The 23,603-nt window shown below is 40.0% G+C and overlaps 2 protein-coding genes across 3 annotated transcripts in view; one reads left to right on the top strand and one right to left on the bottom strand.

Moving 5' to 3' along the window:
• Positions 1-316: 316 nt before the first annotated feature.
• On the top strand, positions 317-9,140 carry zbtb2b (zinc finger and BTB domain containing 2b). The gene is given in 6 exon segments (XM_079888510.1): positions 317-527; positions 855-935; positions 938-958; positions 960-963; positions 3,565-3,745; positions 5,768-9,140. Coding segments are annotated over 6 exon segments (1,836 nt in total). The 5' UTR covers positions 317-425; the 3' UTR covers positions 7,215-9,140.
• Positions 9,141-10,136: 996 nt separating this feature from the next.
• The window catches only part of akap12b (A kinase (PRKA) anchor protein 12b), a 39,128-nt gene continuing 25,661 nt past the window's right edge, over positions 10,137-23,603 (bottom strand). The window contains exons 1-3 of one of the 2 annotated variants that reach the window (XM_079888508.1): positions 21,302-21,595; positions 12,981-17,612; positions 10,137-11,453 (exon numbers count right to left, since the gene is read on the bottom strand). In XM_079888508.1, coding sequence (XP_079744634.1) covers positions 12,985-17,612; positions 21,302-21,326 — 4,653 coding nt within the window. In that variant the 5' untranslated portion in view covers positions 21,327-21,595 and the 3' untranslated portion in view covers positions 10,137-11,453; positions 12,981-12,984. Of the gene's footprint in view, positions 11,454-12,980; positions 17,613-21,301; positions 21,596-23,603 lie in introns of those variants that run through there. The other variant, XM_079888509.1, reaches the window with a different exon arrangement.

Here is a 23,603-nt window from a genome sequence, read left to right as displayed (position 1 = left end):
GAAATCGTCGTTCTTCGAATAATACGCGCGTTTCTTTTGGCTGTAAAAGTGCTCAGTCTGTCAACTGAAATGCAAATAGCCCTGCTGCATGTATCTGTCTCGATACGTTATCTTCATGTGGGGGTGGGTAGCGTGACCTACGGCTATCCAACTCCACTAAAATCCGTTTATGTGTAACGTTCACCAACGATCGTCGCCCCTGAATGATTGCTCAACATTCATCTCCGCCGCACCGTGAACACATGAGAACGACAGACACACATATCGTTCGCCAGTTCACTCATTTTAGCTGCTCTTAGCGCCAAAGACCGTTTGTTTTAGCATCCCAGGGAAGTGGGTTTTACAACCGCTGTTTTAAGCCCTTTTAGACAGTCATGTGATTGTAACGTAACCCGACCGGAAAACACCGACGACCATCGCCGCCAATGCTGCGTTTGAGAGGAACAGAGCAGCTGCGAGCCCAACGGACAAGTCCCCCGGTACCAGACATCGACTCACCGAACTCCACACGCTCTAGCGGAGGAAAGGTACGTGCGTGTTTACACTAGTCAACCTTTATCGTTAACTGTTCATTTGTTGTTTTCAGTTTAGTTTATTTATTCGGTGACCACCCCTTCCCCCCGTGTGTGTGTGTGTGTGTGTGTCCGTTTCACGAAGCTCCGTTTATTTTCGCTTCTCGTCTCTGATGCTCGCTAAGCTCCGTTCGGGGTTTATATCGTTGTTATTGTTGTGAATGTACGCTATATTCGAGATTAGGTTGCTGGATCATGTGCTTGTCGAGCAGCGAGCGTCTGCGCGTGATCGTATCAGTCATCACGTTTCAGTTTTTGACGGTTTATTTTCTATTTGCGAAGAAAAACAGATTGCGGAAGTGGTCGGTCTCTGCGGGAGATCTGTCCGTTCCACGTGTCTCCGTAGTGGGAGGAGCTAGTTTACAAACCACAATGAGAGCAAGTTGAAGCTGTAGCGATTGGTTTAGAGCTGGAGTTATGAGGAACTGCAATGCTCATTTGAAATATGTTTCGGTACCAGGAAACACCTGTAAGCGGTTTATAAGTGTTCTTGCATAAAATCTGTCATGTCATTGTTTGTATATTCCGTCAAATTTCGATGATTGCTGAAAGCTGTGACTTTATTGAGTTTAAAACTAAAGTTAAAGGTCCACTCAATAAGTTTTGCGAATTAGAAGTTTTAGACTAACAAGAAATGAACAGACCTTTATGAAATATTACAAATTATGTACACTCATTCGACTTTAGTCTTCTAGAAAAAGCAGTTGTATTCTACTTCCTCATCAGTGTTGCCAGATCTCACAAAAATAAATAAACAGTATTACAATCTAAGCATAAAATAAGCAATATTCCTCACGAACAATAGGCCTAAACAGTCGAGCTCAGTTTTTGAACAGCCGGTGACTACTAGATTTCATTTAATAATTTACCAAAAATTAAAAATGTTTCGCATTCTTCAACTATCTAATGAAATTAATGTTTTTCTCTCTCGCGCGCTAACACACCTGTAGACATATAATCGGGGTAAGTGAGTGAGGGGCCGGAGAAAGCTAAAACAAATTCAGGGTTAATCATTATGTAGAAAGCTCCTAGAAACGCAGGTGCCAACAGTGGTCGGTCATACTTTCGTGCAGTACCCAAATAATACCCGATTCGGGAAAGAATAATACAAATAAAAAATAATGCTAAAAACCGCAACCCATTTCCTATATTTATAAGTGACATTAAAAAACAAGAACAAAGTCGCTTATAAAAAAGCGGACATGGCAACACTGTTCCTCATAGGTGCTGCCATATTGACATCACATGACCAAATGCAATGAGCAGTAAAGATCCACAGTCGGTTTTACAAAGTAAAAATCACATTAATGTTCTCTATATGGGAATTGATTTTTATATCCATATCATATAGAACATACTTTTTAACAGTTGCTTTATATATAAATATATAATCAGCATCTTTAAATAAGTAGGTTAGTATTATATTTCCCCCTTTTGTTTTTAATTTGACTAAATTTAATTCGCAATGCTTCATGGGATTGTAATTATTTCTCTCATTAAAGCAGTTAAATACACCATTTTGTATTTTATAGAGCATGCCACCAATATCGCACCAATAACACAAAATAAAATTGGGATTGATTAATTTTATGAAATAATTTTTTATGTGTATGTGTTTAAGAAAAATGATAATGAACAAAACAAAAGATAAACAAACTGCTTTGGTGTGAAGCAGCAGCAATTAAACAAACTTCATTCATCCAGGCCAGTAAGTCTCAGTATAGTCCAAAATCATTGATGGGATTGGGTGATTGAAGAAGAGTCATCTTAATGTGAACTAAAGCTTCTTTTTGAAAGAAATGCTCTTTTTCCCCAGTCTATACACACAGCTATGTGACGTTACAGCCCATGCTTTCAAAGACCTCTGACAGTGAGTCTGTAGACTCTACGGATGCGTCCTTTCTCCACCCAAGAGCGGTTGTGTGGAAGTAGCCTCAGGAATGCTGTCTGAAGAGCCAGTCATGTGACACACAAAGCCTGTGATCGACCTTTAGGCTAATGGACATTCAAGGCACAGAGGCTGTTGAGCTGGTTCTGGTAGATGAGGGTTAATAACCTCAGGGATCAGGGTTCATTGTTCAAAGGTTGCCTCAGATGTTTGGCCCTTGGCTGTATCTGACCGCTCTGTTGGGACTGTTTTCAGGGTTACAAGTCTGAGTGTCTTTTTGCAAGCTGAATAACCAGTTAGTTGTCTTAAATATCTTTTCTAATGAATCTTTCATATGATATGAAAATATTCAGATAATATAGTTTTCTCTCCTATTGTTTCTCTTACCCTAGAATTAAAACCTTTCCTATCATTTTATTCTATATGAAGAATACATTTAAACTGATTTGTTATAATTAGAGGTCTGAAAATGTTTCACGATATATCTTTGGAGAGGAAGAATATGAAAAGTTGAAAACCACACATACAGCTTTTCTGTTTGTTAAATGTCTTGAGAATGCATACTCAGCGAAACCTTCCTTCAGCTTGATCAATAGGAATTGCTCAGTCTTAAATGTGAATGAGAAGTAGATTTGCCAGTCTAAAGAAGCAATATAATTAGTGTTTAGGTTTTAGGCTTTAGTAAATGAAATGCTGTTTCAGATTGTCTTAAAAGCACTGTAATTAAATACTATCGCTTAAAGTAACGGCTCACATTCTCAACACGCCGCACAGTTTAAGGTTCATGTTAGTAGCACAAATCATGGGGGAAGAGTTTGTGTCAAAGTGTAATGCTTGGGGTTAAGGGTTAAAGTTCGTTCAAATCCTTAACCCTAAGAATGAGCAATATTACTGGTTGGTTGTAATATTCTTATGCTAAGTGTTCCTTAGAGTGAGCTTTTTGTTAATCCAACAGTGTTGAATTCATAATTACGGCTGTTCACTGCTGATTAAGTCCATGTCAACGGACAACTTAACAGCCTTCTTTCACTCAGTCTTTTTTTGGTGCATTGTGGTCTGTAGTAGACAGGAAGTTGACTGTCATCTCTGGCCCTTTCTGTGTAGGTGGAAGTATGGAGTTGGCCAATCATGGTCTTATCCTTCTTCAGCAGCTCAACGCACAGAGGGAGTTTGGCTTCCTGTGTGACTGCACGGTCGCCATCGGCGATGTTTTTTTCAAAGCCCACAAGGCCGTACTGGCTGCATTCTCGAACTACTTCAGAATGCTCTTTATACACCAGGACAGGTAAAAGCTTTATATGTTATTTTTAAAGTCCAATTTGTGCCTAAGCTAGGGATGTGTTGATATGGTGAGGTGATGATAATTCTCATGTTATAACCAATAAATGACCAACATTACAATTCTATACTAAAAATAAAACACTAACAACTAAAATCAATCATTTCCAATGCTACAATGAATTTAGGCATCACAATATTATAATTTGCTGTATAAAAATTGATAATCATTTTGAGATTTGCTAAAGGCTGGAACACTGCACAAATTTTCAAATCAGAACACAAAATTTAAAACACTAGGCATCATACACTTGCTGAGTTTGTAGATGATCAAACTCGCGTCGGAGCCGATAGCCTCGTGGTCAGCGCTCCGACATATAGCACAACTGCACCTCGGGCGACCCGAGTTTGATTCCCGTCTCGAGGTCCTCGAGTTCCTCTCTCTCTACTATGTGCTTTCCTGTCTGATCTCTATACTGTCCTATCCAATAAAGCCATAAAAAGGCCAAAAATATAAACTTGGCATCATACACTACCTGACTTTCAAGCTGTCCCGAACACAACAAACTCGCGCAGACAGAAACATGTGCTTCATTGATAGAAGACGCATGACAAATGAAAACAATGTGTTCTAAAATCAGCCCAAAATATTAAACCTGTTCGATAACCTCTGACTGGATAGAATCATTGTGTGAAGCTAAAAACACGAGTCTGTGCCCTTTTATGCATTAAGTGATTTTCTGCAAAGTCTTCAAATTGCAACTGCCCAAAATCTGCAGAATGGCTCTGCCTTTTGGAAACTAACTCATCCAGACTGCAGATCGGGGCAAATATCTGGGCAAACATTGTGTAGTGTATTCCAGCCTTAAAGATTACATTTATCATTATTATTGAATTAGTTTTTTTAAATTTTAAATAAAGGTGAGCGTCATATGATGGCAAAGGTAATCTAAATGTAAAATGTAATACATACAGGAAATGAACATGCACAAATATCCAATATTGATTCATGTTAGTACTCAATTTTTTAAGTATTTTTTTATTATTATTTTAAGGCACAATAATCGCTTAAAGGGTTAGTTCACCCAAAAATATTTACCATAATTTACTCACTCTCAAGCCTGGCTCTTCCAATGGGAGTGAATGGCCTAAATATTCACTCCGAATAGTGAATAGACTAGTTTTTGGAGCTCCAAAAAACGCATCCATCCATCATAAAAGTAATTCATACGGCTCCAGGAGGTTAATAAAGGCCTTCTGAAACGAAGCGATGTGTTTTTTTTTTAAGAAAAATATCCATATTTATAACTTTATAAACTATAATGACTCGCTTCCAGTAACGGCGGAAGCCACGAGTACACGAGTGAACTCTTGACACGACCTACTGATGACACGGAAGCGCGGAGGATAGAGCAAAACAAAACACCAGTCATGAATTATAATTCTAAAACAAGAATTTTTAAAGAGAAATCGCGTCTACTCTCACCTAAGCTTACGCTACTCCTACGTCCTACATCATACGTCAGGTCAGAGGTGACTCTCATCTCGCATACGACCGTTACCGGAAGCCAGTGATTATAGTTCATAAAGTTATAATTATTGATATTTTTCTTACAAAGACGTCACTTCGCTTCAGAAGGCCTTTATTAACCCCCTAGAGCCGAATGGATTACTTTTAGGATGGATGGATGGATGTGCTTTTTGAAGCTTCAAAAACTCAGGCTCTATTCACTCCCATTATAAAGCTTGGCAGAGCCAGGATTATTTTTTTTTGAATACAACTCCGATTGTGTTTGGCTGAAAGAAGAAAGTCATTTACACCTAGGATGGCTTGAGTGTGAGTACATTATGGTATAATTTTCATTTTGGGGTGAACTAACCCTTTAAAAAAAAAAAAAAAAAATTATTATTTGTGCTAAAATTTGCTCTTTACTAATAAGCCAGTATTAAAGCACTTCCATAGCACAAAGATCAGTGTTTTTTTTTTTTTTTTTACGTTGAATCTTTGTTTCTTTGTCTTCTCTACCAGTGACTGCGTTCGCTTGAAGCCTGCTGACATTCAGCCCGACATCTTCAGCTACCTCCTCAATCTGATGTACACCGGCAAACTGGCGACGCAGCTTATCGACCCAGCTCGCCTGGAGCAGGGCGTCAAGTTCCTCCATGCGTACCCTCTTATTCAGGAGGCAAGTCTGTCTAACCACCATGCAACTCAGGCACACCCTGAGGTCAACCTTCCCCTGTCGTCCTCTCTCTATGGCATTCAGATATCAGATCAACAGGCCACACTCACAAACCGCCTCTCAGCGAGAACGCATCTCTCCTCGCCGTTCGACTTAGAAGGTGGCGGTTTACTTGACGGTAAGGGCGTCACCACAAACAAAGCTACCTCACTGACGCGGCCTGGGTCTAAGCACAGGCACAGTCTGACAGAAACGGAGGTAGAAGCATCTGCGAGCATCAGTCAGTTTGTGAGGGAAGGGTCCGAGATGGAAACATCTGCAGGTGAGGCCCCGTCATGTTCCCTGAACACCAACACCATTCTGCATGTGAAGCCCAGCATCATGAGAAGAAATACCTCTCTGAGGAAGCATTATACGTGCCACGTCTGTGGGGGCCGCTTCACTCAGCGAGGAACCTTGCGAGAGCACCTGCTTCTACACACTCAGGCTATGCTCCCCCTTGTGTTAGAGTCCGTCGGTGCGGCTTCCCCCATGGCGACTGGAGGCGCCGCCACACCAGAGGTGGAGGAAGTTCTCCGAGGCGGCGAAGCCTCCGCAGCCACTCCCATCATTGTGGACGCTGCCAGTGACAGCGAGCAGCATCTGTACTCAAAAGACTCGCCACATCCTGAAACCGCCATGCCCATCCCGACGACAACTGCAATCAGCCTGTACACGGCGCAGCCCCAGGCGGACACGCCTCCTCCATCCGATATTGCCGATATTGACAACCTAGAGGGTGCGGCTGACATGGAGCGGGAAGTGAAGCGGAGGAAATATGAGTGCTCCACTTGTGGCCGCAAGTTCATCCAGAAAAGCCACTGGAGAGAGCACATGTACATCCACACAGGCAAGCCGTACCGCTGCAGCGCCTGCGGAAAGAGCTTCTGCCGGGCCAACCAGGCGGCGCGGCACGTTTGCATGAATCTGAGCTCGGAGCCAGCGTACACCATGGTGGACCGACAGAGCATGGAGCTGTGCGGGGCAGATGACTCCAGCCAAATGGAGGCGCTGTTTCTAGGCTCGTCAGTGAGACCGTACAAATGCAATGTGTGTGAAATGACCTTCTCCAGCCCCAATGAGGTGATCAAGCACCTGTGCTTCAACCAGGGGGCGCTCTCGGGTGGAGTGGCCGGAGAAATGGCCGTCAGTGGGCTGAACAGTGACAACCTGGCCAAAGACGAAGGCTCGGATTCATCCAACGGTGGGCCGTTGATAACACCCATCAAAACAGAGGAAGTCTTTGTGGAGTAGCTCCATATTCATCCACTTCAAAATATAGTTTGTTTTTTAATGTATTGCATTTGAATTGTGGGTAAATTATGATCAGAAGTTAAGCTACAGATGGAAATTTCTGTTATATATATATATATGCATTTTTTTCTGGGGATTTTACTTTTACTGAAAAGTACTGCTTCCTGCATTATTATTTTTTTAACACTCATACATTTGGTTTGTGTATTTATAACAGATTTACTGTATGTTTAGACCAACAAGTCAAATTCCTGCTTCATTGTGTATTTCTTTCAAGGGTTTTGTTGGTTACTCGGGTCATTTGTTGCGGTTAAAGCTCTTCCTCTGTCTAACTGTACAGGAAAAGGATGTAGTGAACTGCTGGAATCCTGCGTTCGTCTCAGTGCAGATCAGTCTAGACTTCACATTAGGTTGGATTGGTGATTCAACAGAATACTAAAAAAAATGAAATCCTCAAAATCCTTAGTTCATGAGCATAGCACCAAAAATGATTTTGTATGTCGCCTCCATGAAAAATTAGGTCTGAGCAGCTAAGTGTGGATATTGGTTTAAGAAATGTTTTTGCTACCTCAACCGGTTTGGACATGCGATATCAGACTAACCTGAAATTTGCATCAAAGGTTCGAGGATCAAAGTCAACTTTATCTTCCAGTGCCTCTGAGGAGTTACCGTACACAGATCTCAAAGTTTTTCTTTCTGTTTCGAATTTCTTATTACATGCTTTGGGTTAGCAAGTGCAATGTGCAATTGTAGATAACCTTCATTCAGTGCCAGATTACTTGTCGAACATAATTTATATTAGAGTTAATGTGACCCACGATATATTTCACATTTGTTCACGTTTACTACAGTACTTTTTTTGTGCCAATACCACCTAAATGATAAACGTCCATCCAGCGTAAAATTGTTTGGCGGCAACAGCAGCTCATCAGCAATCTGGTTGTTTTGCTCTCACTGTGGTTCAACATGTTTACAGTTGTGCTGTGTGTTTAATCAAAGTTGTTTCTGTGTGTGAAATTAGAAAACACTGTGGCCAATCGTACACATGTACATAATGTAGCTTGAAGGGAGATGTTTCTGTCACTGTTCCCAGCTTGAATTTTGCCATGAAATGATTTGCTCGAGTGTGCTCCTAATTTCCTTAGCCTTGTATAACTTTTCAAATTTTATGTACAGTGCTTTATTTACAAAAAAAATGTATAATCTCAAAGGTTGTATATTGATCAATGCATTTACTGTAGAATATTATCCATTTTAGTGTAGCACAAGTGTCTGTATGTTTGTCCTCTCTGCATTGACGGTCTTTATGTTCTAATGAAACTGACAGTGAGGTCATGCTGTTAAAGCACTGATATCTACTAAAGATCCCTGACTACTCTGATTATACTTGTGCTACGTCAGGAAACGTCTTTTTTTAACCATTTTAAACCAGGGCAATTTACAATCAATGCTAAATATTTCTTCCATCTTGCTCCTTGTAAAGACCTCCTAGGAATATATTTTAAGAGCACTGTGAGTTAAGTTACTACTGAATAGCTAGTTAGAGCCCAGGAAGGACCATTTTGCTTTATTTTGTTACAAATAATTTTACATCATTTTTTTTTTTTTTGCTTTTTAATTTGTGATGTTAATGGACAGGAGGCCTTGTCCAAATTATGCGTAATCATACATGCAATGGAATGCCTTTTTTTTGGTAGTCTTGTTACAACTCTTTATTATTTGTACATATGCAAGTTGTTACCCATTGAGGCAGTTATAGGGAGGGGAGGAGAGGGGTAAAGGTGCCCCCTCAAACGCACAAACCCCAAAGCCAAGGCAAGTATACTGTGATCTCTCGCTCCTCAGGAACATGAACAGTTGTCTCTGGAAAAAATACTTCCTTTGCATTTTCATTGTGAATAATGATAATAAATACTTATGTTTTTGAAGTGTGCGTGTTTTCTTTAATATACACTACCGTTCAAAAGTGTGGGTTAAGTATAAATAAATCTATTTATTCAGCAAATTAAAAAATTTTTTTTAAATATAATAAATAGAAAGTGATTATTTTAAATTGTAATATTTCACTCTATGCTCTATTTTTTAGAAAGCCTTGGTGAGTGTTAGAGAATATTAAAAAGTCTTACGGACTTCATACTTTAAGCCCATTCTCTGCTCGAGGCAATTTTGTACAGGTTTTTGGTCAACTGTGGATCCTTCTTACATAATCAATCATAAGGGCAAATATGTTGCCTTTCTTTGCACCTCCATCAATCAGAGGGAGAAACAGCATGGGTTTATTTATTCGTTTAAATCTAGTAATGTGAGCCACTAGATGGCACCATTGTGGTGCCACTACATCAAAACTTGCAAAAAAGTATTGAACTTAAAAGTTTACCCTGCTTAAATATCCCCAGCATTTTACTTATGCCAGTTCAGTTTTATTCACTCCAGTTTGTGTTTACGGTATCCTCCCAGTCCAACCACCTGGCGATACACGCTCAAAAACAAAACCACATAGAAAGGATAATGAAAAAAAAACAACCTAGTCAGCTTGATTTACACTAGCTTTATTTGAATGAAATATAGACATGATTTTGTATCCATACTATTAACAGCTTGAAGAATACAAAAAGAGGTGAGGCTCATGCTACTGGTATATAACATTCCTTAATGCGTTCATTGGTTATTTGTTAATATTACAACATGACTTAAGGTACATAGGTATACAATTTGTACAAATGTTAAAGAGCTTCACAGTAGACTGTATTATAAAAAGCTAAGAAAAGAATGTGAGTGGGTTGTTCATTCAAAGCGTGACAGTAGTAGCAGAGCTGTTTTTCTATTGAAGATAGTGCATCCCCTTTTCAGTCTCTGTCATTTTGCTTTCTGACAGTCTAAACGTTTTCTTTTACAGTTTGTCACCATCATCATCCAAATATGCAACAACTGTCACATTACATATTTTGAAACGCTTTTATTTGCCTGCATGTACGGCTACAATACTACTAATTTCAAAGAGACTGACAATAAGGCATCTACATGCCTTTCAAAGAAATAACAGTCCTTGTTACAGAGATTAGAAATGCGAAAAAAAAGAAAGAAAAAAAATACATTATATTACTGAATACCCACTTATATGTGAATCAAAACCATGTGTAACTAACTGGACAACCTGTGTTGGAGAGTTTACCGATAGATGGTGTAAATACAATTCTCCTCGCACAATTTTCTCACAGTTTTCCCTTAACCTCAGGAGCATTTTTAGGTGTTAAAACATGCATTTTGCTAAGGCCGTCAAACAGTGAAGTGCACATGTATGTTGAGGACAATAAAATGTCCCTTTTTAAACAATCCCTACTCATGCAGGCGTTTATCATCATCGTGATCATCTATTTTCACAGGGTACCACTAAAAGCAAAATCAAATTGACTCTTTTAAAATCTCAAATGTCACGCATCAATGGTAAAATTGTGATTGTGCATGATAAATATACATAATAAAAATACAACATTTCACAGTAAAGGACAGAAAAGTGGTATATCTACAGTGAGCATGGAGATGATAATGCCTTGATATTGTGTTTCAGTGTTCACTGAATTTTACCTCATTTTCACATTACAGCCACAGCATATTATGCGCTTTTTCATTTACCATAGCTGTAGAAGGTGTATCTGTACCATATTTGCTAAAATTACTTGACTAAATAATATTTTGTAATTTCACACCAGCATGACATCATGATTTCAATGGGTTTGTAGAAGGTTAGAATGTTTTTGAGAGGGCTGAGAGAATATTTTAGATATAAATACAATATACAAAATAACAACCATCCTACTCCATCACAAACACACATTAGCTCATACAAGATCCACGCATACATATTCTCTCCATTCGGCAGACTGCTTAACAACTAATAAAAAAATTAAAATGTCCATCGTAAGTTACACGTCGAAACATGGCATCTTAAGCAATTTGGCAAAAAACAGGAAAGTGGGAATAGGAGACATCCCTTGATAAGTCCAGTGAGGCACAAGACCTCAGTGATATGGTAGCTGAGTGAGAGTGAATTAGGAAAGAGGAATAGAGGGATGAATGGATGGATTAAATGAGAGAGAGAGAAGAGAGATTGAACTTTAGTCTCTTGCTCTGGGAGTTGGGACAGAGCACTGTCTCTTAATGTCCTCCATGGCTGCCACTCACTTCCTGCTTTCCGGAAAGCTCGGTGTCCCAGTCATGTGACCGCTTTTTACATGCAGACTGCAAGACATAAAGGAAAGTGGTGAGAAAAAAAAAGCCAACCAGATGCTAGTACATTAGCATTTTGTTTGCAAAACATGTTAAGCTTATTTATCATATACACTGCTAAGTCTGTTAATGTTAATTCAAATGCTATTTCAAAAATGCAATATACTTTGTCACCTATCATTTCACATTAATACACACATTGCTCTTTCCATCTGCACTGCACTTCTGTGCCTCCAACCACTGTCTCACTCTGTTGTATGACTCAGCACAAGTCACCAAGGCAAAGGGGATAGTGAGAGAGAGAAGAGAGTGGGCCTTGCACCAAAGCTCATGCAGCGATGTTATATATCACCAGCGTCTGCTCTACTGCAGTGCTGCATTAGCACTCATCAAACATTTAGCAGACACACCCAGCTCTCCTCTCCCATCCCCTTCCTTTTTTGGTCACACTTAACATCAGGGTGAACAGTGTAATTATTTTAATAGGTGACGGGTAATACATGTATTTATTTTATGGAGTTGCCTCTGATTATGAATGTTTTTATTGCGCATGTGTAATCATTTTGAAATGTAATATGAGTATCAAGTATATTTATGTGCACTTTCTGATTCAAGTCGGACTAAAACAATAATTCATCTTTTTAATTAATCTAGGTAATGCAGTTTGGCCTTATAAAGGATGTAAACACATTAATCATACTATAAACAATCAAGAGCTTTGTGCGCACATTCCAAAAGACGTGACATGCAACATGTTTTCGATGAAGACTGTAGCTTGACTACACAAAAACTAAACATGTCAATGTACTTACTGTAACTTAGTATTACCCATTCAAGTGCCCCTCCTATATTATTACCTAGCATTCCTTAATCATTTCTTGGGAAAACTGACATGGAGATTCAGGCAGCACTTTACTTCATTCAGTACTTATTTAATTGAATAAATAATAATCTATCAATATCACTGAATACAACTTTTATGATTTTTTATAATTTTATCGTATGCTGATATGACACTACCATGGATTGTATTTGATCATACAGTGTATCTTATCAAATTAATTGGTTCTCTAACTACATATTAAAAGCTTTGATGATTGGAAGAGAATAAGAGAGCGTATAAGGGAGGGGGTGGGGAATTAGACTCGGTCTTTCACCACAAGTTCATCTCTCTTCACACGGCTTCCCTTTAAGACCCAGCAGTGAAGTGCAGGGTCAGGCAGCGGCATTCCTGCTTTGATACCGAAGGTCCCTTGGATACTGGTACATGGAACAAAAGCTTTTTCATCTCACCGAATGGAAATCCACCCCTAATAAAACTACGATCAACTGATGCTTTTAAAAAGGCCCCATGAAAAAACTGAAGAAGTTGTGAAGTTTACTAACTAATGTGGAACATTAGTGGAACGTGTGGAACTCTTTTGTTTGTGATGGACAAAACTAATTTTGAAAACATTTGAATATTTTGTTATTGTTGTTTTGTTCTACAATAAAAAATAAAATTAACAAAGCAATTTCAATAAATGTATAAAGACTAACCTGCTCATGACACTGTGACAACCTCTGTGGAGACAGGCTCATTCTCATTCTCGACCTCCTCCACTACCTCCTCTGCTGCAATGGCATTTGCTGTCTTCTCAGGAGGAGTCTCCAGCTTGGCAGGTACATTTTTAGCATCCGTCTTTTGACAATCTGGATCTCTGGACTCTCCCTGATTTGTCGTGTCCTTTGTTGAAACCTTCGTTTGAGGCTCTTCCAAGTCTTTCTGAGGCCTGTCTACTACTGATTCCTGACCATCTGAACCGTCTTCTTTCATGTTTGTCTCAATGTCTTGAACAGGTACATTATCTGCATCTATGACATTTATGAAACCCACGTTAAACTCCTGTGCAGTCTCAATCTGTACCTCCTGTGCCAGTTGACACTGCTCAGCTACAAACTGGTCTTGACTTGCAGATATTTCTGTCATCCTTTCTTCTGGTATGGCTTCTGAAACTTCTGAATCTTGTGTCTCTTGCTTGATTTCTGTTGGCACTTCTGTGGAATCTGACTCAACTTGACTTTTTCCTTCTTCACTTTCTTTGGTCTCTTTTGCTTGCTTTAGTTCGACTTCACTTTTCGTTACCTCTGTTTCTTGGTGCACATCTGCCACAGAGACTGTGGCAACCTCCTCATTCTGAGCATGGATTTCATCTGTGATAGAGACTGGGACTGTTTCAGAGATCAGGATGGCTTCATTGACTATTTTTGTTGGTTTCTCAGTGACAATGCAAGTTAGTTCATTGTCGTCTTTGCAGCTATCGTCAGATGCCTTTTGTTTCTCTGGGCTTGTTTCTAGTGGAGCTTTTTCCCCTGAAATGACTTCTGTTGAAGGTTTTTCAAAAACCGCTGGGAACTCTTCAATTTTGACTTCCACTGCTGTGGCACAGCTCTCTATCTCCTCAGTGGATTTCTCAGACACTTTTTGTTCTGCATGTGTCTCAGCAAGGTTCTCCACAACAATTTGAATGACCTCTTGCACAATAACACTGCTCTGTTTCTCAATTATTTCTGCCTCTGTCACTTGGGATGCCTGGATCACTTCAGTTTCCTCTTTCGCATTCTCAATAACTTCCTCAAACACAACACTAACCTTTGTTGAGGCTACTTCAAAGTTTCCCTCACTGACTCCTTGAGCAGAGACAACCTCAACATCATTCACTATAACCTGGATATTGTGGTCACCAGTGGGAAGAACAAGAGGAACATTTTCCATAACAGGTTCATGAGTTAGATCTGCTGAATGGGATTCTGTTGTCTCAGATGTTGAGTTTATAACACAGACAGTCTCTTTGATGACTGTAAATACTTCAGTGGATTCTCCAGCCACAACAGGAATGCAATCTTCCGTAGACCAAGCAGTTTGAGAAGCAGACACCTCTGGAAGGGTTGCCATGGCCTCCTCTACTTCAGCTATGGCAACTCCCTCCACAGATGCTACCTCAACAGTGGCAAATGCCTCTTTAACACCCTTCAGTTCTTGCACTTTCTCACCTTCAGCAACAGTAACTTCTGTGACTTCTACAGTTTGAGCACAGATTGACTCTTCAACAGTTGCTTCAACAGGACCTGCAGCCTCAACCTGAGGGGATTTTTCTGCCATCACCGGCTCTTCAAGAAATTCTGGTTCCTGTTGTACAGCATTGATAAGCGCTACTTTGACTGCTGCTACTTCTTGGAGATCATTCACAGTCTCAGCTTCAGATATCTCCTTCATCTCTTCAAACTGTACTTTCTCCTCAACTGCATTTCCTATGGGCTCATCTTTGAGCTCTACTTGACCTACACTTATCTGAGCCTCATGAACCTTATCCTCAGTCACACTGACCTTTTCAGGCTCCTGTGTTTTGTCTTCAGTAGCTAACTCTGTGACTAGTGCCTGAGTAACAACTGTGACTGACTCTACTGAAGGCTTCTCATTGAGGCTTTCTTCTTTTACCGCCTTTATTTCACTAGTGTCAAGGCCGGTGCAAACAGCGGTTGCCTCTGTTTTCTCGTGTGCAACCAAGACTGTTTTCTCTTCCTTGATGGCTGACTCAACCAGAAGAGTGCCAGGGATGACGGCAACTACGTTTTCCTGTTCCTTAGTCATGGTGACAGCTATGGCACTTGCGGTAACACTGATAGTTTCCACAGCTTGTTGTAGTACGACATCAGTCTTCTCTACACCATCACCTGGGACAGGAGTTGTCTCACCTGATGTAACTGGAGATGCTGTAACACGTGAAACAGCAGAAACCATTTCAGTCTCCTCTACTTGTTCAAGGGCCGTAACTGCTTCTGATGTAAGCTCGACAATGTCCTCTGCAATGGTGTTATCGGTTGATTTGGGTGTGGCAGCTGTGTCTCCTTCTTCGGGTATGTCACTCAATTGCTTTCCCTCTGTCTCATCCTCAACATTTTCCACAGTGGTTGAGATCCAAGATGGTGATCTATCCTCAGCTATAGCCTTTGTCTGAGTTACTGGTGCAGATTCCTGCTTCACCTCCTCTGCCTCTGCAGATGGTTCATTGTCATATTCGGAAAGAGGCACCACAGCTGGAGTGTCGGAGTCATCCTCTGCAGAGCCAACGTCAGAAGAAACCTGCTCTTGTTTACCATCAGACTTCTTCTTCCTGCGGGGAATCAATTTCCTCAAAGAGAATGAGGATTCTTCTTTGGGGATTTCACTGTCAGAAGTTGTCTGCTCTGGGCCTGAGGCTTCATCAGACTTGTCTTCTGCTTTAGGTTTCTTCCTCTGGGTTACCAGCCTCTTGAAGGACTCCCAGGTAGACACAAGTTCTTCCTCTGGTTCGGGGGAAGAAGCCAAATTCTCATGATCAGCTTCACCAGAGCTTACAAGAGGGGACTCGGCAGTCTTCGTCTGCTCTTCTCCAGACTGCTGCACTTCTTCCTCAATTTTAGGTTCTTCATCATCAGAATCAGAAGTTTTTCTGGCCCTTTTTTTAGCTGACCCCACACAAATAAGAGCTTCCCAGGACACAGATGTATCCATTTTTCTTTTTGACTCCTCTGCAACTGGTTCAGACTTCTCAGCTTTTGTCTCAGCCTTAGATTCTGTTTGTGGTTCTTCTTTAGACTCAGATGGTACCTCTTCAGAGGGTTTAGGCTCATCAGTTTTCTCATCGAAGATGGCACTTTCAGTTGAAGATAGGGTAGAAGATTTGGGTTTGTCTCCAGGGGCTTCATCTTCGCTCTCAGATGGCCTTTTGACTCGTTTTTTTGGAGTGACTAGTTTTTTGAAAGAGGACCAAGGTAAAATTCCATCTTTCTTTTTCTCACTGTCAGAAGTGACTGGTTCGCCATCAGGCTCCACGGCTTGAGCCACCTCAGCTTGAGTTACCTCCCCCACAAGATGCTCACCAGATTCTTCTGGAGAAGATGCTCCGCTGTCAGGTTTTTGGGGCTCAGCAGACTCAGTGGAAGACAGGATGTTTTCAGCAACTTGTTCACTTGATTCTGTTTGCTTTGATTCAGCTTCTTTCTTACTCTTCTGCTTTTTGGATGACAGCTTTTTTAGACCTGCTCCTGTAAACAGCTTCTTAAGTGGGCTTCCCTGAGCCTTGGCTTTCTCCTGAGATGACAGGATTTCAGCTTCAGTGGTCACCTCATCTGAAACATCTGGCTTGTCACTTGTTGGTTTTGCATCATCAATAGGTTGGGATTCATCAACAGTTTCAGCAGCTGGAGCTTCAGCAGTTTCAGTCTGAGTCAAAGTTTCAGCTTCACTTGTAGTCTCAGCCTCTAGTTTAAGATCTTGTGTCTTTTCTGTCTCAGTGGAAGTTGATTCAGCTGCAGTTTCAGCTTTAGTTTCAACTGTTTCTGAGAGTTTCTCTACTTGCTCACCCTCAGCTGGTTCTTTCTCTGCATCCACTTTAGCTTCCTCTATACCCTCAACAACACCATCTGCGGTCTCCTCAGTTTCCTTAATGTCCTCCTCTGCAGACTTTTCTTTGACTTGTTCCTCATCTTTGGGCTTTTTGAAGCTTGTCTTCTTCCGCAGGTTAGAAAAGATTCCCTGAGTGAAAAATTTCTTAAAGGGGCTCTGTGTCTCTTGAGAGGGTGGACTTGTGGGCAATTCAGTTGGCACTTCTGACTCTGGTTCTTTCTCTGATATCGTCCCCATTTCTTCAGCAGATTTTTCGGCTGCCCCATCACTTGCCTTTTCAGTCTCTGATGGGACATCAACTACAGTTTGGTCAGTTGGTTTCTCTGCCTTATCAGTCACATCTTCAGTCGTGGCCTCCTGATCTTTTTCTGTGGTCTCTGGTGATTTGTCTTCCACAGATTTGTCTTCCTCTGTTGCAGGTTCCTCTTTCTTTTCCTCAGCAGCTGCATCTGCACCACTCTCTGCTTCCTTCACTGTCAGCAGTTGCACAGGCTCAGTCTTCTCATTCTTGTCTTTCTTCAGTGTGAACTTGAATCCAACAAAACGGAAGATCTTCTTGAAGCCCACCTCATTTGTCTCCTCTTGTTTTTCTTCTACCACCTTCTCTTCTGCAGTTGTAATTTCATCTGCATTTGCAGAATCGTCTCCTTTCTCTCCATTAACTTGAGGGGTAACCTCTTCCTGATGCACCTCAATTGTTTCAGGGCTGTCTTCTTTTTGGGAGATCGTGTCTGTCTGGCCAACTGTAATGAAAAATATGCAAAGTTTTAGTTAAGTTTCTAGTATTTTTTTTCAGTTACAGTTGTTCAAGTTACTTGAGTTCACAAATGGCATAAATGAAGCCATTATCATTGGAATCATCAAGGAATGAGATCAGATTATCAAATAGCATAACACTCAAAGCCTTATAAAACTCCTTTGTCTCTTATGGATAGCCAATTCTCAAAATGACTAAGTGTAGAAAAAACTATTTAGAGTAATAAAAACAAAATACATGATCTAATGTAATTATTTCAAGATGGAGGGTTGTGGCATTTGAAGGAAATCAGAGCCACATTGCTAGAAAACCTGCAAAAATATTCACCCCTTGTACAGATTTAATCAGGCATATGATGGTAATTTGACAATAAGCTTACATTTTCTGGTCTCTTTCCTAATGAAATCTGGGGAATGATGACAAGATTTTACATCAAGGCAACCAGGGGAAATTTCCATGTTGTAAGCTTCACAGTTATGCAGGCTATGTTGCCAAACTTGTAGACTATGAAATTGACCTTATTTAATAAAACACAGCAAACACATAATGAAGGGGGTGGTTTGTAATATTACTTCATTAATCTACCTTAAGCCTGTATATGTGTACAGTTCTTAAGCATCCGAGAATTTTTTTTAACTAAAATTACAACAGGTGGGATAAACAAAAGAACACAAACACACACAAACTTATAATGTCTTAAATTCCTCCCTTGACTATCTGTGTTTTGACAGGAGTGGATCGGTTTTGAGGGTGTGGGGCTAGGAAGAGGGAGTCGAGTTTGCATGTAGTGTGGGCCTCCTGGAGGCTCAGTTTCCCTTTGACATCCAACCTAGCAAGGGACCATTCACATCTGGCTCTGCTTGCTCTTGCTCTGGGGTCTGAAACCCACCCAGTGACTTTAAAAACAAATTCCAAGCATTTTTAATGCATGGATATCACATTACTTGCCTTCCTACGCACTTATATGACATAGGCTGAGTTAAAGGGGCAGCAAACCCATTTATCTACCAAATCAACTTAAGCCAGAGGTCAAAATGATTTATACATTGTTTAGAACAATTTTATTTTTATGTGACTGGTTAAGTCTTGGATTGATTACCCTAAACTTGAAACTCATACAATGAAACAACTGGACTGACTTATATATTGCCTACCATCATTTCAGATTTTCAGATCAGTAGATGGTCATTAAAATAAAATACTGATGCTCTTTATCGTGTTGTGGTCACTCCGTGGAAAATCACTCTTAAATTCATCCATCAATTTTATGTAGGTTTAAAACAAAATGGAGCTCCATGTTTTCAATATATGATTTAAATTTAATGAAGCACCAACCTAATCCCACAATTCAATATGGTATTGGGATGCAAAGACAATACAGCAAACCCCCCACAGACCAAACCAAAATCTAAACTTCAGCTTAGGAAGACTGTATTGTGTTGTGCTCTTTGTCTCACAATAGGCCTCTGTTTTTTCCTGCTTTGACTAAAAGGGGTGGGGGGCCCACACTATTGTCCATCCTGGAACTTAAACTACCATGATTAAAATCCTTATTGTAAAATGGGAAACGGGCATTATGGGAAGCCATATAGAATGACAGACAGAAATTTCTCAGCCTTGGTGATATGGAAGACTGATTTATAACACAAGCAGTAAGGTTTATAATTGAAACATTTCTGGTTGTGCAGTGTTTGTAAAAGTGTTAAAGTTGGGTGGGATCTAAATGTCAGGGTAGTACCATAATTAGACAAACATTTGGAAAGAGGAAATATCATTAAACTAGAAACCCACCTTAAAGATGCACTCATGTTTTTTTGTGTTTGTTTACATTATACAGGACTTGATAAATCTGCAACTACAGATTATATGTTTTTAATTCATCTTTACTACGTTATTTTAAAAACATCTCCTTCTGGGTGTATTCCCAGATGTTTCTTCTTACAGTTTTAACTAAGAAGTTAAGTTAAGAATATGAAGGACGCACATTATCATGCAAAAAGACACATTGTATATGTGCATGTATATTTTTACATGAGTACATTAAAGACAAAATGGGTCAAAGACTTGGTGAAGCCACCAGTTGCCCTACATTTGCCTTTGTCTTAATGGTGGCTCATACTGGGGAAACTCGAGCCAAGGAATTCAAAAAAGCGTGTCTGTTGTGGCTGCTAAAGTGTGAAACTGTGGGTGAGCATTTTGGAATGGGTGGGGGAAGATGCCATCTGAAATCACAGTGGTGTGATAGGGCTTTCTAGAGATATGGGGGAGGGGTGGATGTTTGTTGAGATGGGCCTGAGGTAATGGTCAACAACCCACTACCCCTTGCTGTTACATGCAAATATAGGCTGTTCATTAGTGGAGTCTGTGTGTTTAGGGAGGTTGCAGTAGACTGACTGTCGGACCCCCACCAGGCCAACTACCCCACCTCCTGCACTAAATAACTACACTTTAGTAACTCTGTGACTCCCTTTGACATATATGTGTTTAGAGCATATATGAAATTTAAAGGGATAGTTCACCCAAAAATAAAAAATTATGTCATCATTTACTCACCCTCATGTTGTTCCAAACCTGTGTAAGTTTCTTTCTTCTGTTGAACAGAAGATAATATATTTTAAAGAATGTTGGTAACCAGACAGTTGATGGGGCCCATTTGACTTCCATATCTTTTTTTCCTGATTACCAACATTCTTTAAAATATATTATTTTGTGTTCAACAGAAGAAAGAAACTAATACAGGTTTGTAACAACTTGAGGGTTAGTATGTGATGAATTTTTTTTTTTTTCATTTTTGGGTGAACTATCCGTTTAAGCCAGTTTAAGTCAAATTAAATGGTCAATTTAGGACAAAATAGATTAAACTGATATAAACAAAGATCCACAAAAAAGTCCTAATAGACATCCCCAGCTAATCAAAACACTCTCTGAAGTCATGTGCAGCAGGTAATCAATTCCATACACCCACACCAACTCTATAGAGAACCCTGACTAAGATCTAAGGGGCTTAAAAACTCATTAAAATTCCTTAAAAAGAAGGACATCTGAGACCACTATAGCCCATCAGCTCTGAACATTTCCAAGAATTCTATACATTACATGTATAAACCCACCTAGCTGTACTTTTTTCACATACTAAAAATGAATACGAAGTGGTTTGAAATGAAACATTATAAGGTTTAGGTTGGTCTCCCACACTTAATGGTTAATGCTTCACACTGTCAATATACAGAACAATTTTTAATTTAAAAACAAATCCCTGATATTCCATAAGTTCTAGATTCTATCAAAGAGCAAGAATCAATGAAATGCAAAAATAATTAAACATACACACAAAAAAAACCTTGAGATGTCAGAGAGAGAGATTAATTACTTGAATGAAAAATTCTATATTTTTTTGATGAATAACAAATATTCAAGTAGGCTATTTAATAACATTAGCCTCTACACAATGATGCCATAGGTTACAGATCATGTATTAGAATTTGTCCATTTTACTGAATTGACTGATTACTGAATAAATTCATAAGATGATCCATTAATAATAAAAATAAACCTGAAAATAAAATCTAGAAATTCCTACAGTGCCGATCTAATTTATTATCGCTCCCCTGTCCTAAAATATTAACCATAATACGTCCCAACTATAACAAGTCATAGATTTTAGATGCATCTTACCTGTTAGAGTTATTGTCCCAAGCATTTCAAAAACTTTTGCAATTACTTTTCAGGAAAAAAAGAAAAAAAAATCAGTTTAACTCGATGACAGTGATGCGTTTCTGAACTCCCCTCTTGTAAATGTCCTGCTTCCTCTCAGACTATGATCAGCTGATTGGCTTTAAAGCTACACTCTTGTTTCCCTCTCTTTCTCTGTCCTGTGAGCTTGTTGAGGTCAGGCGTCTCCTCTTCTGAGTTTCTGGGTGAGAATGAGGAGAGCGGGAGGGTAAAACACATTTCAACAGACACTGACACATGTCCTATGTGGGACCACCCCACCCATGCCCCCCCACTCCCCCCTCCCAATCACCCCCCACTCCTCCTCCCCAACTTTTCAGCTGTTCTCAGCCCCTCTCTACTGAATGAGTTTCCCTCTTCCTTCCCCCTCCACTCCTCTTCACACACTCCCTCCACCCACTCACACAAACATTCCTTTTTCCAACTTTTTCTTTCCCTGTTCAAAACGACAGAAATTGTCAAACCGTAGTTAAAATGTGTGTATGTGTGTGTGTGAAGGGAGGGAGGATTACTCATGTTATCAAAGGCATTTCTGTACATGATGTTTTACAGAGCTCCATCTCCCCTTCCCGTCTCCTAAACAGCAGGCTCCATATAAAATGGACAAGGGTGAAACAAGGAACTCCACAATATATTCTCCTATATCTTTATCTTTCTGCTTCTTCTCCTTTTCACTCAACCAAGCTCACATCTTTACATCTTCTCCACAACACTCTCAGTCCAAGGGCTCTGCTATAAGTATGCAACTTTTTGCCTTTTAAAAAATATTTTACTGTTTAATATAAATGTCTCCCTTATTACTATTAACAATGTGAATTGTTTATAAGTGAAAGGTTAGCAGGTAAAGTGACTTTCTATTTAAATTTGCATCCCAGACTAGGTAGTTTAGTGCTTATGTAATGAGGCCGTCACTTTACAGTGCAAATGGTCCATTCAAAGCGTAAACTGAGGCAGCTTATTTCATTCAACTTTGTTGAAGGAGGATGGCTGAAGAATGCCAGTGAGATTCTTCGGTATACAAGGGGTCTAATCAGACATCTCACACCTTGCCATTGTTCCCATGGAATGTGCGAATTCCAGCTGAAATCTTCTTCTAAAGGGGTGATAACAACTCTAATCCAGTTTGGTCTGGAACCTAAAGACTTTGCACTCATCTGGTTAAGATTGGTATTTTATCTCAGCCAAAAACCAAAAGCTTCTTCTGTATTATTCACTTTACCAAACACAAATTGTATTACAATGATTTGATTGACATGTTATTGTGATGTTTAAGTTTCTAAACTGAACCGGATTATAGCACTAGAGTTTGTACACATAAGTGTTTGGGTGCAAAGCTAGAGGGGACAAGTAGGGCAGATTCTTCTTGAATAGCCGATGAATAGCCACCCTCAGACTTTATTGTGAGCTATAGTAGCAGACAGAGACATGGGGCTCAGATCAGAGGGATTTGACACATGGGAAAGACTTTTTGTCCCCAGTGACTCCATAGGAATGGAATTCAATAAGAACAGACTCTCACACACTAAAGACAGTGTGAGTCACTCCCATTTACTGTAATGGACATTCCTCGAAAGAGGAAGCTTGTCCTCTACATCTTCCTGTATGTATCACTCAAAAGCTGAGTCATATTTGAGGACTTGACCATGAAGACACAATGAATGATAATATGAATGACCTAATCTTGCCTGATGTAGTAAGATATGATAAAATACCAACAGCCAATCACCATCATGGTCTGGCATGGTGGATCCAATACCCAGAATGACATCCACGTTATCTTTTCCACCAGGGAAATGCGATCAAACACAGAAACGTGAGCAGTCGGCAGTCTGTTTTGGCTGGGACCATTGGGAGGTGGGCGTCCCACTGGCCTGGGGTCTTGCAGGGGATGCTACGACGTCACTGTAGACCCCAGCTCACACACGTACACACATACTTCCAGATACACACGCCCTCAACTATGCACGAATTCCTCGAGCCAGGAAGATGATGCCGAAATAATGGGAGGAAAAGGAAATGAGAGCTGTGTGAAGATCTGGCCAGTATCAGAAGACTGTCTCTAAGTTTCCAGCATTCTCCTGCTTTATAATTTCAATTGATTTTGCTCAATACATTATCTTTAAAACACAATCTCTTCATTTCGTACCTTCCTCTCTATATCTCTATATCAAGCTTTCCCTGTTATTCTTGCCGTTTCCTTTGCTTTCTATGGATAGAGGAAGCTGAGGAATGCAGCACAGGAAGA

The sequence above is a fragment of the Squalius cephalus genome (genome assembly GCF_949319135.1).
Source record: "Squalius cephalus genome assembly, chromosome: 12".
In the NCBI taxonomy this organism is placed as follows: domain Eukaryota; kingdom Metazoa; phylum Chordata; class Actinopteri; order Cypriniformes; family Leuciscidae; genus Squalius; species Squalius cephalus.
The sequence above is the reverse complement of the archived record's forward strand: the minus strand, read 5'-3'. Positions and strand labels throughout refer to the sequence as shown.